At 39.0% G+C, this 15163-nt stretch overlaps 1 protein-coding gene across 1 annotated transcript; it reads right to left on the minus strand.

Annotated features, from left to right (window-relative positions):
• Window positions 1-812: 812 nt before the first annotated feature.
• On the minus strand, window positions 813-7538 carry LOC145988394 (uncharacterized). Its single transcript, XM_083123277.1, has 2 exons — window positions 7224-7538; window positions 813-1387 (listed from the first exon to the last, which is right to left on the minus strand). The coding sequence occupies exons 1-2, from the start codon at window positions 7354-7356 to the stop codon at window positions 1143-1145; spliced, it is 378 nt and encodes a 125-aa protein (XP_082979403.1). The 5' UTR covers window positions 7357-7538; the 3' UTR covers window positions 813-1142.
• Window positions 7539-15163: the final 7625 nt, after the last annotated feature.

A 15163-nucleotide genomic window follows, 5' to 3' on the forward strand; every position in this document is an offset into this window, starting at 1 on the left:
AATTTCCAGTGGTGACGAGCACGATAGTAGGTATTTTTTCGGTGAAGAAGGTTGAAACACTGCATACCCACAACATCAGCCAAGATATACCCACCATATTGTGTGTTCTGGAAGCGAAGAAAGGAATATAAAAAAGCACTCAGAATGTGAAAAATTGTGTTTGTTTTCATGTAAAAAGCATAATGGCACCTTGAACTATATTCCGCAATACACAATTGGTAAGTACGAACCATGCGAAACACAAAATATCCAATTTTAATGTGTCTCCGATCTATGAAACTGTTACCATAATGATCTCCTATAATATATAAATTTAAGGAACCAGCCAGTCTGTGATAACTAAAACTACCAATATTTATGTAGTATTAAGCAAGTTGACATAAAACATGTGCTTCCCGCAAAAAAAGTTCATAAATTTCTACTAGATCTGCAACTACCAGTAGTAGGATGGTTGAACAAGTAAAAACATAAATGTCAGCAAAGCATGGTGACCCATGAAAGTATTGTCAGTTTGCTCAAAATGCAACAAACTCTTACAGGAACTGGCGTAAGTTAATACTTTTAATAACTAATGTAATAATACGCGGAGATGAGTTTTTGAAATTGCAAGTGGCCAAAATTGTGGGATAAGCGATCCTTTGTTGAAGTGCTCAAGGTGTGCGTTACAAGACACCAAGTGTATAAATGGAACTGCTTCATGAGGAATATTTGCAGTCTGAAAATGGAGATGACAATGAATTTTATGAAACTTAATTGGTACAGATGGCAGTCTTGCATTTATTGAATAAAATGCACTTAGAAGTGTGAGGTGCTTTATTTTCATAATACATAATACAATGTACCATGTATAAACTAATCACACTTCCACTATAAATATTACACTTACATTCACCCAAAATCACTCGAGGAAGTTCAGGTAACACAAACATGAATCCACACTTAATAAGAGTAACATTTTTTTCGCAATAACTGGTAATAAATAAATAAAAAACAAGTTAAAGACACTCCTGTGTATGCTCACTTATAACTCGCCAAAAAGCCATTGCTGTAGTCCATGTAGATATGTACAGTCATGGACACTTCTAAGCTGTAATGATCCAATTGAAAGTGTATGCGACTACCAGCCAGGGTATACTCATAAATTACTGGAGTGCATTTTTTGCTTGCCTTCTAATTTCATCAGCCATCTGACGCAGTTCAGCATCACTAGCTAATAACAAATCATTCTGATCCTGCAGTTTGTTAAGAGACTCAGATAAGTTTGCGTTCACTTCTATGAACTTCTTTACTTTTTCATATACAATGTCCGGATTACTTGAATCACCACCTCCTCTTATGGGAGAAATGTGTGAACCAATCTCGCTGCTTGCTTTTCTACTCCTAATTTCTGAAACAAAGAAAAACATATGTGAATGTTACAATAAGTACATGGATTCTACATTTGTTCTTCCCCATATCCTACTATAACCTGATACATGTGTGTAATTAAATTTTTGATCATAAAGGTTCGTTTGAGGGTTGTTGTTTACTGGTCTTATCCTTATTTTGCATAGTTTCCTGCCAATTATTGGGAGCTCACACGTTCAAACCCTGGGCAAGGCATGATTATGCATACCATTCATCCTCACTGTCATGATTAAGAGTAAAGTCAACAAATATAAATTCATCACTCATCATTGCCAATTTAAGTAACCTAAGCAGTACAAAAGTGATATAATTACAATAAATAAGGCACATCCAGACAGACAGACATGGACATACAAAATATTTCATTTTACACACAAACATACATGTATGTGTGTGTGTAAAATGAAATACTTTGTATGTACTTTTTATTGGGATGGTGGTAGCAAAGTTCCACCTAAGCATTTTAATCGTGAACTCACATATGCACATGCATTTTAACCCTACAATAAAGTGGGCAACCTTAAAATTGTTTGTGAAGGGATGATTTCTTTTGCTACATTCTTCTAATGGAAATAATTTACGTCAAAGTAGTTTGTTTGCAAGGATGGATTTAGAGGGGTGCCCAAACCCTTCACCCAAATAATTACAAAGTCTAAAATTAAATAAGCAAAATACTTGTTTACTGTTGTGTAATATGAAGTTAATCTATTTCTTCTTATTGCTGTTATATCTCTATTCTAATTAGGAATAGCCATTTTCGAATTTCAAAAGTGATTTTATTTTTCATTTTTTGCCATTTCGAATTTTTTTTCTTAAAAAAAGTTTTTTTAAATCTTTTTTTGTTTCTTGTTTTCGATAAATTTTCAGTTTTTTGTTTCCAGCATTTTTATCGGAAAGTTATTCATTTCTGTGTTTTTTTTCTTTTGTTCGATTTTTGAATTATTTGGCTCCATGAACTTGTTTTCAAAATTCTAGTATTAAAAGGTAACTTCTTTTGACAAATCCACTTTATCTATTTTGCATGTACTTTATCCCCGAAAGGGAATTATCTTGTAGCAAATTTAAATGTCTGATCATTTTGCTTAACCGCATCCATCTGTACACTTCAGTTTGCTCAAACAAACTTGCTTTTCTACATCTTTTTTGTGTGTGTGTGTGTGTGTGTGTGTGTGTGTGCTGAATTCAACTGCGTGCTGGAGCAGAGCACACAAGGCATGTACCCAGGGGAGGGGTCATGCCCCAGCCTCTAACTGTGAAATATTCTAATGTGAACCTATACTAAACCTATGGAAAGAACATTGATCCATTTTTCCTTGAGACTTTGCAAGAATTTCCATTTCGTCGTTGCATAAATGAATGGGTTTGTTGTGGAGAGAGCAGGCTCCAGAAGTCTGCAGTGTGGAATATTTTAGTTTTATTGCCGTTGATGCAAGGTTACCAGATGTACCTATTTATTTCCTGTTTCGACTCTTTGCTAACTGCAATCGTGTTGCCAAAAAAGTTTCATTTTTTTTTGTTTGTTAATTCTCATTAAGATATTTTCTTCATTTTTAATAATCATTGCTAATACATATTATTTAATTTAGTGTTTAGCACATCACGCTAAGACTCCCGTAGGCCCGGGGTTGAATCCGGCCTGGGCATGGGTGTTCTATGTGAGTGTCCTTTCATCATATCATCACTCTTCATCGCAATTAGCCAAAAGTGGCAGAAAAGTGATGTAAAATAACCTAATTCAATTGATCCAACAGTATTTCGGATGTGGTCTCTCACTAAACAAAAAAATCCTAGGTACAGCCCTGAAATTCACAGTATTGTTGCCAAAGCCAACTGTTTATGTTTACGGTTCTGTGTCCTCGCTCCATCCCTACAATGTGGCTACAAACGCTCCTACAAAGTCGGAATATTTATTGACCTGACCTTAGTATTTTGAAAATACTACCTTGTTGACCTGACCTGTCTAGGATTCTTCCTTATATTTTATTACACACAAATTATTGCATATTGCCGGTATTTAGAAGCACACACATACTACACACATTTCAAAAACACTTACTTGGCTTACTCACCATTGAGCATTTTATTTATCAAAATAAAAATTCCAACAAACCATACATCTTATCCGACTGAAATATCGACTGAGCAGCTCAGCTGAAAAAAGTGTGTGGCTGTATTTTACAACTTACTCAGGCATTAGCAGCGGAATTCAGTATTTACCTGAAGATGGCAGGTTTTAAAAACTCTACGTTATAAAGGAAAATTTCAAAACTGAATTTTTCGATTTTCAATTTTTTTGCAAGAAATATTAGTTTCACATTTCTTGAAAATTATTTTTTCGGACTTTCTATATCGTTTTCGAAAAAAGGATTTTTCGCATTTTGAATTTTGCCAAAAAGAATGGCCATCCATAATTCCAATATCTTTTTTCCTATTCATAACAAATAATAATTATTAATTGATCTATTTTAACAACATTATTATTATTATTAACATACGTATTAAAGTTATCAACCTATTATCTGTAGTTATTATTATTACAATTTTTGGTTTGGACACCTCACAAAACGTGGTTCTAGATATGCGCCTGTCTTTATTTTCTGTCAAAGTAGCTTGTATTTTGTTTGTGTGACGGTTACAAAAACTTACAAAGGCACAAACAAAAAGGAGTAATCTTGACAACAGGGACTTGAACCCAGAACCTTGAGTGGCAAGATCGTGAACCAAAAACTCTACACACTTGGTTAAAAAGACAAATTATTGCAAAGTAGTAAATGATTCAACATGGTAATTTTCATCCCACACTGTGGAGCTCTTCATCTGTTCTTGGTGCTGATTACATGTGACTGAGTTACAGGCTGAATTTGGGGATGCGTATAGTGTTGTGTCTACGATATTATTAGGGAAAAAAATTTAAGGTGCAAAATTATGGTCCAGAAAGGGAAAACAAAAAAAGTTCGGAAAATGTTTTCAAAAAAGTGCTTATAAAATGCTTTTATTCAATGCTCTGTTCTTTTGCACCTTCTGTATATAATGTGCACGGACTGCATAGAGAACTGTGGTTCTGCCAAATAGGTTCTGTTGAAGTTTGTGTTTTCTCTCGCTCGTTTTGCTACATTATCTTGGAAACTATTGGGGCTGCAATGATTATATTATACCATTGTATAGCTCTCGTTCTGATCTACAAAATGAGACTAGGATTTTATGTAGCTGCTCAAGAAGAGTGAAAATCATTTATTTTTCTGTCCTAATTTTTTAACAAAACATGAAGTTTAAACAAAACATGAAAGAAAAGGAAGGAAAAAGGTGCTGAAGCATCAGAGAGAGGTAAAAAGGGGATAAATGTACTACTCTCACAAAAAGGTGCAACAAAGTGTGTTCATTTTACTTGATTTCACGTCCTAAAATACGTACATATCTCAAACGATCAGTATGAAAACAGCTATTTTTCTGAAAAGGTGCTGCACCTTAAAATTCATTTCCTAGATTGTATAGCTATTTATTTAAACTAAGAGATTGATCAGAATATTTCATCTCAAGAATTGAGGAAACAATTGGTTGAATTGCTGTGTGCTGATGGAGGATTTTTTCAAGGTTTATATAGCTGGAGGATGAAAATTTCAGTGTTTCAAAATTAGTGTGAATAAATATTTTCAGTTTTTAGAAATTGTATACATTGTTTTTAAGTTGAAAAGAAAAAAAGTGATCCCCTGTGCTTAGCACCACACCATGAAGGTGTAAAGGGGGTGTGGGGGTAATGCCCCACACTTTCTTGATCAGGTCATCATTGGGGGTGATGTGATCAACATCACGCCCTTGACCACCTTTACCCCCCAGGTACCCATGGCATTTGACACTGGGTGGGTGCCGGGGCCACTTTTGTTAGAAAAGTTCCCGCATTTGAACCGGCCGGGGATCGAACCCGGGACCTTTAGCACGGTAGTCAGATGCCTTACCGACTGCACAAATATTGTTCCACAAAGCTAAAGTAACTAACATAAAGTACTAAGAAGTAAACATTCTTGTATATTTTTGCTGATGGAGGTTTATTTGGGGAGAGGGGTGTTAAAAAGTATTGTATTTGCTGGTGTATAAGAGACACCATTTTTTTGTACAATTTTTTGAGGCAAAAGCTTTATCAATGAATATAATAATTAATTTACAGTATTTCAAATATAAAGTAATATGTATGACTGCTCTCAAGAAATAACTTTCATAATCTAATTAGGAAAGAATACATTTTAATCTTCATCAAAATATAACCGAACATTCCTAATCTCCTCATATGACATTTGTTTGGTTTACAAATATACACGTAAAATATTTTTGTAGGGGCTACTTACAGGTTGAAGAACTCCACACCTCTAGGTAGGACTGTGGGAGGGAGACTGGCAGTCGGGAGATAGGCCAAGGCCCTTACAGGGTGTAGAGCCATGGGATATTATTGATTATTATTTTTCTTTCTAGGGGTTTTATTATTTTACTAGAAAAACCACAAATGAACAGAATATGTGCATGGAACTGACTTTTAAATTGCAGAGTTCAAATTTAAGAAATACTTTGATAGACACAATAATTGCAGAATTGTGCTAAATGTTTAAAAAGTGGCAGCAGCTCAAACCCATTACCTAATACAGTCACGGACACTTCTGTATTGTAGCCGGACCTTGTGGCTGAGTGGTCAGCCCATCACACTGCAATGGCAAGGGCCCCGGGTTCAAATCCCACTCGGGCATGGTTGTTTGTGAATGTCCATTCATCAATTTCATAATTTCATCACTCATCCCCATCTTCGCAAATTAGCCAAGAGGCACAAAACGTAAAGTAAAATAAAATAAATCAAAAAAACAAAAAAAAAAACCATTCCTTATTGTAATGGTCCCATTGAAACTAAACATGGATGTTACAACCCAGAAGTGTCAGTACATTGACGAATGGCCATTCCCTGTCAAACCCAATAATGAAAGTATGTGTAATAGAAAAATCGTTCTGTAAGAAAGACACAGTAAGTATTAATTATGGCTGTGTATAATGACGTGGAACATAATGCACACATAAAGATAAGATTAGCATCCTCATGCAACTTTTCCTTGCCCTCCCATACAAATATATAATTATTTGGGAACAGTTTCATACATCAGAGACACATTTCTTCAATTTTACACAAGAAACTACTACAGAAATGAGTTTCTCCAAGGTTTACAACGTTCGTCGAGGTATTTTCCATCATCGTGGAATATATTTGACTGGGAAATCATGTATTTTTTAAGAGAAAAATCTTACCGACGCACAATTGCCATTGCTTTCATTTGCTTGCCGCACGACAACCGGATGCTGCGTACGTTTGGTGATGTAAACCCCTGTCAGTGTTTCAAACTACCTTTTCTTTTTACTATGCTTGCCTAACGTAACCAAACCTAACCTTATCGGAAATGGTTCGTGGGGCTATCCTTCAGCTACCCGTGCACAATGTACAATTTGCACAAGTGACGAACACAGTAGTAGGTATTTGTCGGTGAAGGATATTGGAAACACTGCATGCCCACTACGGTAGTCAAGATTTGCCCGCCATATTCTGTGTTATGGAAGCGAAAAAAGGAGTCAAAGAAATTACTCCCTATGTGAAAAATTGTGTTTTATTTCGTGTAAAAAGTATAATGGCACCTTGACCTATGTTCTGCAATACACAATTGGTAAGTACGAACCATGCGAAACACAAAATATCCGATTTTAATGTGGCTCCGATCTATGCAACTGGTACCTAATTATTTAAAGACTTCACCAAGGCCAATTCTGTACTGTAAAGTTTGTTTATTTACCTTTCGCATTATAATTGTTGGCTAGAACAAATACAACATCGTCATTTGGAGCATTTTTCACATCTTCTGTAATTTGTTCTGCAGATGGAGGGCTTGGTCTAGAAGGAATATTTGGTTTCTTTTTGAACATCATTGCACGTAAGACTATAGAAAACAAAATTCTGTAATGTGACACTACTAATATATACTTAAAAAACTATTTTACTAACTCCTCAATACTTAACAGTAAACAAATTGAACCACAGATTAATGAACACTATAGACATACGAACAAATTGTCCATCCCCATGTTTGTACTTGTCATCGTCCTATTTTGCCGAGCTTGGTCAAGTTGCGAATCCATCCTTGTAGATGGATGCATATTTTTTTTTTTTGAAAAGACCTGCATCTTGTACATGTGACTCATTAACAGGTGACGCTAGTATTTTATTAACAATATAATATACATTTTTCCCTCTGCAACTGTCGCAAGAGGTAAGATATGCGAATGTTCCCAAAAATCCCAAACATACATACAAAGGACGGCACAGGACATTACGTGGAGCCTTACGGCACCAAAGTGTCGACTAATTGGGAGATAACCCGATGTCGAGACGAACGGTCCGGCGCTTGCCGAATCTGCTGCAGGCCTTGAAGTAGGGTAATCAGCCCTATCAGGATGTCCGGTTGAGCTAATTGCTGAAGCAGGTCCAGGAGGGTCGCTTGAGGACTTGTCGAACTATTTGGGGCAGCTGTGCTGGTAGCAGGTCGAGGTGCCGGAGTGCTGGGGCCTCTCCTGCTTGGTGGCGGCCACTGGTTGGCCGGTCTCGGCAATGGTGCTGGTCGTGGAGCCGCGGCGACTGACGTCACTGGGACTTCCTGTCGAATTGGCCGGGTTGGAGCTCGGCGTCTATGGTCAGATTGGGTTTTCCTCTCTGCTTTTATCTTTTTGAAGAGCGGGCAGCCTCTGTAGCTGGCGTAGTGCTGTTGATTGCAATTTGCGCATCTAGGTGGTGTGTCCCGGTCCTTTTCGGGGCAGTCAGCAAAGCGGTGGGCCCTCGCGCACTTAACACAGCGGGGCGGGGCGAAACAGTGCCGCTGGCCGTGCCCGACACTTTGGCACGCGTGGCATTGTAATATTAGTGAAGAGCGATATTTTTCAACCCTTATCGTATATGGTCCTATCTTTGCTATCTTGAAGATATCATGCGACTTCGGTACGTTCGGCAAGACGAGCATTATTAATGGTAATGATCGCCGGGACGGAATGGGACTAGAAGGAGCTTGATCCTCGTCAGTAATGAGCTGGGAGCGTCGAAGGGGGCCCTTAAGGCGACTGGCGCTGTGGATCGAAAGTCCATGGTGCTTGGTCAAGGTGAATGCCACGTCCGCGGGTGCCACATCCGCGGGGAGGTGTCGAATGATGACTTTTAGTTTCGCAGCAGCAGAGGAGCCGTATGCGAATCCGATATTTTGGTTTTTAAGGAGATCACAAACTGTTGTGAAGTCCTTCTCGTCTCTCGTTGTTACTCTGCAACATCCTCTAGTGTAGATGAAACGAGCCCGTTTGTGAGTAGCAGCGGATATTTGGATGGCTATGTCCTTCCCAGTCGTGCTGAAAATAGATATACAGGGAGGCCTGCGTGTCGAAGTTGGAGCTGAGGAAACTGATTTGTTTCCTCGTGTCGAATTACTTGGCTGCGACTCGGGCTGACGGTCGCTGTCATATTCGCTACTAGTAGAGTTCTCATCATCTTCTGCTTCGTCTTCTGATCGTTTCTTACGGGGTCTCTTCTTTTGGTTCCCCCTATCCATTCCGGGGGAAACCAGAAACGAACGTGTCTCCTCGTTACCTCTGCTGGGCTGTGCGGACGAGGTACACTGTCATTTCTGCAGTGCACGTACGTGGATTCGAAAGATGAGAAAAATGATGGATGCATAAGTAACCCCTTTTCTTTTATACAATGCGGCAGTGTTTTTACAAACAGAAGCAATAGAACCCGCATCAGCGCCAATTTGCAATTTCATTCCGGAAAAAACGCGCAGTGATCTACTCTCGGCCTCTAATGAATTCTAGAGATTTTTTTTTATTCTGTAGTAGCTTTGTTTCATCTCGTAATACTTATGCATTCAACTCTACTATCAACTTTCTCTGAATAACTTCATCGGTCATACAGGATGATTCCCTGGCAAATGGTCGACGTGTACATATCGTTGACTGTGAAAGTACCAAGTAAGAGAAAAATTCGTAGAGAACGTGGATTGATAAGTATATTTTATCGATCTAAAATACATATAGATAATGGTATAACATTTTCACAATTCTGGGGATATTATTCCCTACATACTAACAATAACATTTAACCCACACATAGTAGTAACACCAGAATTACACAAAAACGAGGACGTAGTCCTACCAATAATAGTGAAAACATTACTAAGAGAAACCAAGTACGTCCAACTAACTTAAGCCCGCATCACACGGAACTGGATTTCCAGTAGGTATGTCCTAGTTGGCGCTGGACTGGCTACCAATTTGCTAGTTTTCGCCTCACACGGTACTTATCAGCGTACTTGTCGATAGACTTTTGTTCCCATACGAGGGAAGTTGTAATGTTGAGATGTAAACAATGGGTGCGTTCCGAAAGTCATAACGAAACGAACGAAATTAACTGGGCCTGTGAACCTGGTGAACTTACAGACTTATGGGACGCTCTAGACGAAAGCGCAGGCGCAGCGTTTTGGTTATGGAAATTTTCCGCATGGCGTCCAGCGGAAGAAATAAACTCTACTGTGGACACTGTAACTCATTTTAATCACATTGTAAGAACAGTTGAGGCACACTCATCTTGTGCATGTTGCTTCATAACGCTCTCTGTTAAAATTATAATACAATTCCCGAAACAGTGCAGTTTGAAGCCATCATGCACCCGCGTTGTCTGCAGGCAGCAGACGATTCTCACCGAACAAACCAACCTCTTGGCTCGTGCGTTTGGTGAATCTCGTTCTTGCACGAAACGCACGGAATGCGACTTTTGGGACAGCATAATGAACCTTACGAAACGCACGGAAGCACGTATGGAAAGGGCAGTTGCCATAACTCGTTTAACGCGTTAAACTCGTGCGACTTTCGGAACGGGCCCTATGTATCACTTCGCATTTTTCAAAGCCGATAACTATTCAACCGAGAGGAATAACGTTTCGTATAAAACGCTGTTAAGCCTGAATCACACGGAACTGGATATCCAGTAGGAATGCTCTAGTTGACGCTGGACTGGCTACCCATTTGCTAGTTTTCGCCTCACACGGTACTTATTATACCGTACTTGTCGATAGTCTTTCGTTCCCATAATGGCAGCCGTGCGAGATGTAAACAATCAAATGACTTCACACTTTTAAAATACAATAACTATTCAACCGAGAGGAATATCGCTTCGTTTTAAATGGTAGAGAAGAACGGCGCTGATAAAATACATACTTTACAACGTTTACTATACACATATGGAAGAATATTTTAGCTTTTTTAATTGTAAACATGCTTTTCGTGCTGTATGCACTCGGAAACAAGAGACAAAAAAGGTTACTTTGCAAACTTACATATTATCTTCACATGGCCTAACTTTGCTCTGATTGGCTGTTCCACAGAATCTAGTCGAAGAAGTTAGTAGCAATTAGAACATGTCCTATTCCTCAAAACCAGTCAAGCAGTCAGCCAGGCGGCCATGATTTCTACTACCTAGAAAGTCAGTTCATCGCCAACTAGGGCATTCCAACTAGAAATCCAGTTCAGTGTGATAGGGGCTTAAATACATACTTTATAACGTTTAATGTACAGCTATGCAAGAATATTTTAGTTGTTTCAAATGTAAACACCGAGCACTCAGCATAGATGCTGTAACTCAACGCGCCTATCGTGCTGTATACGTTATACATTGCTGGAGTAACACTCGGAAACCACAGACAAAAGCGCTCTTTTGCACATTCACAGATTATCTTCACATGGCCTAGAAAGTTAGTTCAGCGCCAACTAGGACATTCCTACTAGAAATCCAGTTCCGTGTGATAGGGGCTTTATATTATAATTCTCATCCAGGACCATACATAGTTATGGTGGAACCTGTGCCAACATTCCAAGGAAATTTCACAGGCTTAAAATTAGCAAAATGTTAAAACCATTTTATGACAACATAAATACAACAATCGAAGTAGGAGAAAATAGATACAAAATTTTCTTCAAGAATAGGGATACAGCTAATCAATTCACCCAGGCAGGATCACCTTTTCTTAACTAAAAGTAATATATCGGCACATATACCATATGGCACCACGCAAAGGGAAGGGATTGTGTGCGGAATAGATTTAGAATTCTCTGAAGACGAGATTAATGAATCAACAGAAACAACAATACCTATACTCAAAATAGAAAGAATGACCAGACGCATATACATACAATACAGAAACTGGACAAACAAAGTATGAACCTATCCGTATGATTAAAATAACTTTCCAAGGACAGACCCTGCCGAAATATCTATACATCCTCAAACATAGGGTGCAAGTATCACATAGCGTTCCAAATGTAAAACAATGCACCCAATGTTATCTATTTGTACATCTAAAAAAGCAGTGCAAGAACAAGCCAAAATGTCCCAGGTGCGGTAATCTGGAACACAACGAATCATACTTGTGCACTCAGAAATGCATCCACTGCGGGGGGGGGGGGTGTACACTCTGCCAATGATAAAATATGCAACATGTGGGAAATCGAACAGGAAATAGCAAGATTAATGGCGTATGAAAATCTATCATACCAACAAGCAAAAAGAAGATATTACAATCCAAATATACAAAACGCACCCCCACCAACTAATAACGCCACATGTTTTCCCCCACTGAGCAAGGATCGTAGAACAGGCCCTCTACAACGAAAATAAATTACTCCTCCAGAACCCATAGGACCTGGCAATAAACAGAGAAGACAAGACACGTACGTTACGTGCTGGAAAGCCATACCACCCGTAACAGATCGCCTATATGCTACAAGCATAAAAAATGGGGACCCAACTTCAGACTTCAACACCCGCCAACACCCATAGATCAAACTACCGAACAGAAAGCTTGTATACCACAACAGATTCAATCAGAAGAACAACCCACAACCTCACATCATAGAGAAGAGAAAAAATCCACCAATCCAACACCAAACACACTACAGACACTACACAATCTGTATGCACCACTATACAACCAAATGCTCTGTATAGACCGTGTTAAAAATGTAAACATAAACATTGGTGAGATCTTGTCCGTTCCCCCCGAACTTCCGGTTTAGGCCAGTCCCCGTTGTTACCAGTGCAGATTCACCGGCATACGAAGTAAGAAATGAGCTCTTGTTTTCATCAGTTGTGCGACGATAGTCAAGAAGGGTATTTGTTAAAGTTCTACTATGAAGGAATGGACGTCTAGAATCCGTCGGATGATCAACTGCAGAGCAGATTATTAAAATATGACGTGTCTTTGTAGCCGCCAGTTGTAGCTATAGCAGTTTCTCATGTACACACACGACGAACTCAAAACGTACAAAAGTTTAGATATATTCAATTATTTTGTAAATGGAAAAGTGAGGGAAAGATAATTCTATAAAACTAGTGATATTATTATATTATAAAGTAAAGTAAAGCTTAAGTGAATCTTTGCCAACAAATCTGCAGAAGTAATGACACATAACAAATGCTAAAGTAAATATATGTGCTTTCAACGTCGCCTTTCCGCCTGAGAGATTTAGGGAAAACGTATGATATGGCATGCCCCTTTCACTTGCACGAATATACTTCAAACAACAAGGGAATTTTCAGACTGAAGCGACAAGCGATATCGGGATTTCGCACAGAAGCATGGGATCTAAAGCAAACCATTCACCAGCCACGCTTGCGCAAATAACAGGCCGGGGCAACACAATGCACGGTATTGATAAAACGGCCCAGTCCGAGCGACAAGCGACACCTCCAATTTGTCGTGTCGCTTTGATTCGGAAGGTGTTGTTTATTTTTTAATGTTGGTTTCCAAGAAACACGTATCGCTGCAGATTGAAAGCTTCCTTTCGAACCAATTCATCACGAGAAAATGCACTTGTCGCTTGGACTGGACTGTTGTTATGTCAGTACCATGCATCGTGTCGCCTCGGTCTTTTGTACTCGTATGCAAGGTGAACTGTTTCCTTTAGAGTAATGGGGCTGTTGCTTGTCGCTTCGGGGTGTAATCTCCGTGCCACTTAAAAGTGAATCCTTAGTGATCAATGCAATTTTTCGAACCGAAGAGACACGACAAGCTGCACGTGTCGCTCAGATTCCCAATGGTGTGTATTATGCTGTCTGAGACTTGATTTCCCATGAGCGGTAAATGCTTATTTATAGACTGCTTGTATCAACAGGTTTCGTCTCTACGTCCTTCGGAAACCTACCAAGTGATACTTGACTCAATAAATTTTTTCCCGATCGAACTGTGCAACCATATCCTACACAGTTGATACCCTATTTCCTTGTAAAAGAATCTCCCCCTTGCCCTTTCATATTAACGTCCATAGCACCTTAAGCGTAACCGGATGTTCGAGGGGGACCAGACGAGTGCGCATGCTCCGCAGTAGCTCCGCCCTTAACACCGTCTATAACACCCTAACCCAATTAAACAACCTCATAGGAACCATGTTACAAATTCAGCAACTATTAACCAACCCAGAAATGAGACAACTCTTACAACAACTAATACAGCTAGTTATACCTTTACTTACTAATGGCGAATCAATTGAAAATTCCAACACCCACTGAATTAAATACAGTCAATTTTACACAAAACCCACACATCCTAAACAGTATTAGTAAGTTCATAAAGAAATCCCAAATCACCATATAATAATGAAAAAAACAATCACACAAACAACAACACCAACATTTATGTAATAAAATGTAACCCTGTGTATACAATTTTTTACATGTTTTTTGTTTTTTCATCCCCACTAGGACACAAGATACCTAGTAAGAAGACTCCTCGGTGTGACTCGAAGGAGCGAAGGATAGTAAATGTTTAACTATGTACCAGCGGCGTAGTGCCCACGTAAGGCTTGTAAGTCCACCTTACAAGTTGAAATTATTGAAGAAAACTTATTTAATTCCCGTATTTATCGCTTGAACGCACATAGCAATATCAGACTGCAAGTAGAACTTTTAACGAAACAATTGAGGACTTGTTTTGATTCGAGTTGTTTCTCTGTAAGGCTTCTTGAGAGGACTTACGTGCGGGTGAATGGAAGAAATGATTTGGACTCGCCCATAGCGGGTGTGTTTGCTCGCGTAGTATCTTCTCAACCAATGACAGGGCGTACCCGACTCTCAGGCACTGTAAGCAAACTGTAAGACGCATTACAGTGGGTGCTAACTGGCGAGAATTTCTGTCCCCGCTGCGTCTGACTCATGTTTGCCACGGTCCGAAGAGAACCAAGAAAATCGACTCCCGTGTTGTTTCAACAATGCTTGAGGTGTAGCTAACAAAACGGGTGTCGTGTAAACTAACTATTAAGTTAACAAAGAGATGGTATAATGTTGGATATTACCTTCATTGGAAGCAGCGAAGTTAAAGATAAAAGAGGAATGTCTGGCAATCCTAGATCCGGCAGCGCCCGCAAAGTTAGGCGATTGCATCTCAGTTGCCCTAATGTTAAAAGCATACGCGTAATACTTAGCGTTGTGATTTACAGATATATATATATATTTTTTTTACCTTTTCCTTTGACTAAGTTGCTTGATATGCTTTTCAAAATGTGCGCAAATATCGTAACCATGATAATGAGTAATATTCTCGAATGCATTTGCAATTTTTTTCCTACGCATTTCGCACAAATGTTTTTTTTAGTGAAAGAAAAATAATAATATATCACATGACCTTTCCAGAAGAAGGGTTTGTGTCCT

Source organism: Lepisma saccharinum, chromosome 1 (assembly GCF_977018435.1).
Source record: "Lepisma saccharinum chromosome 1, izLepSacc3.1, whole genome shotgun sequence".
Taxonomy (NCBI): Eukaryota; Metazoa; Arthropoda; class Insecta; order Zygentoma; family Lepismatidae; genus Lepisma; species Lepisma saccharinum.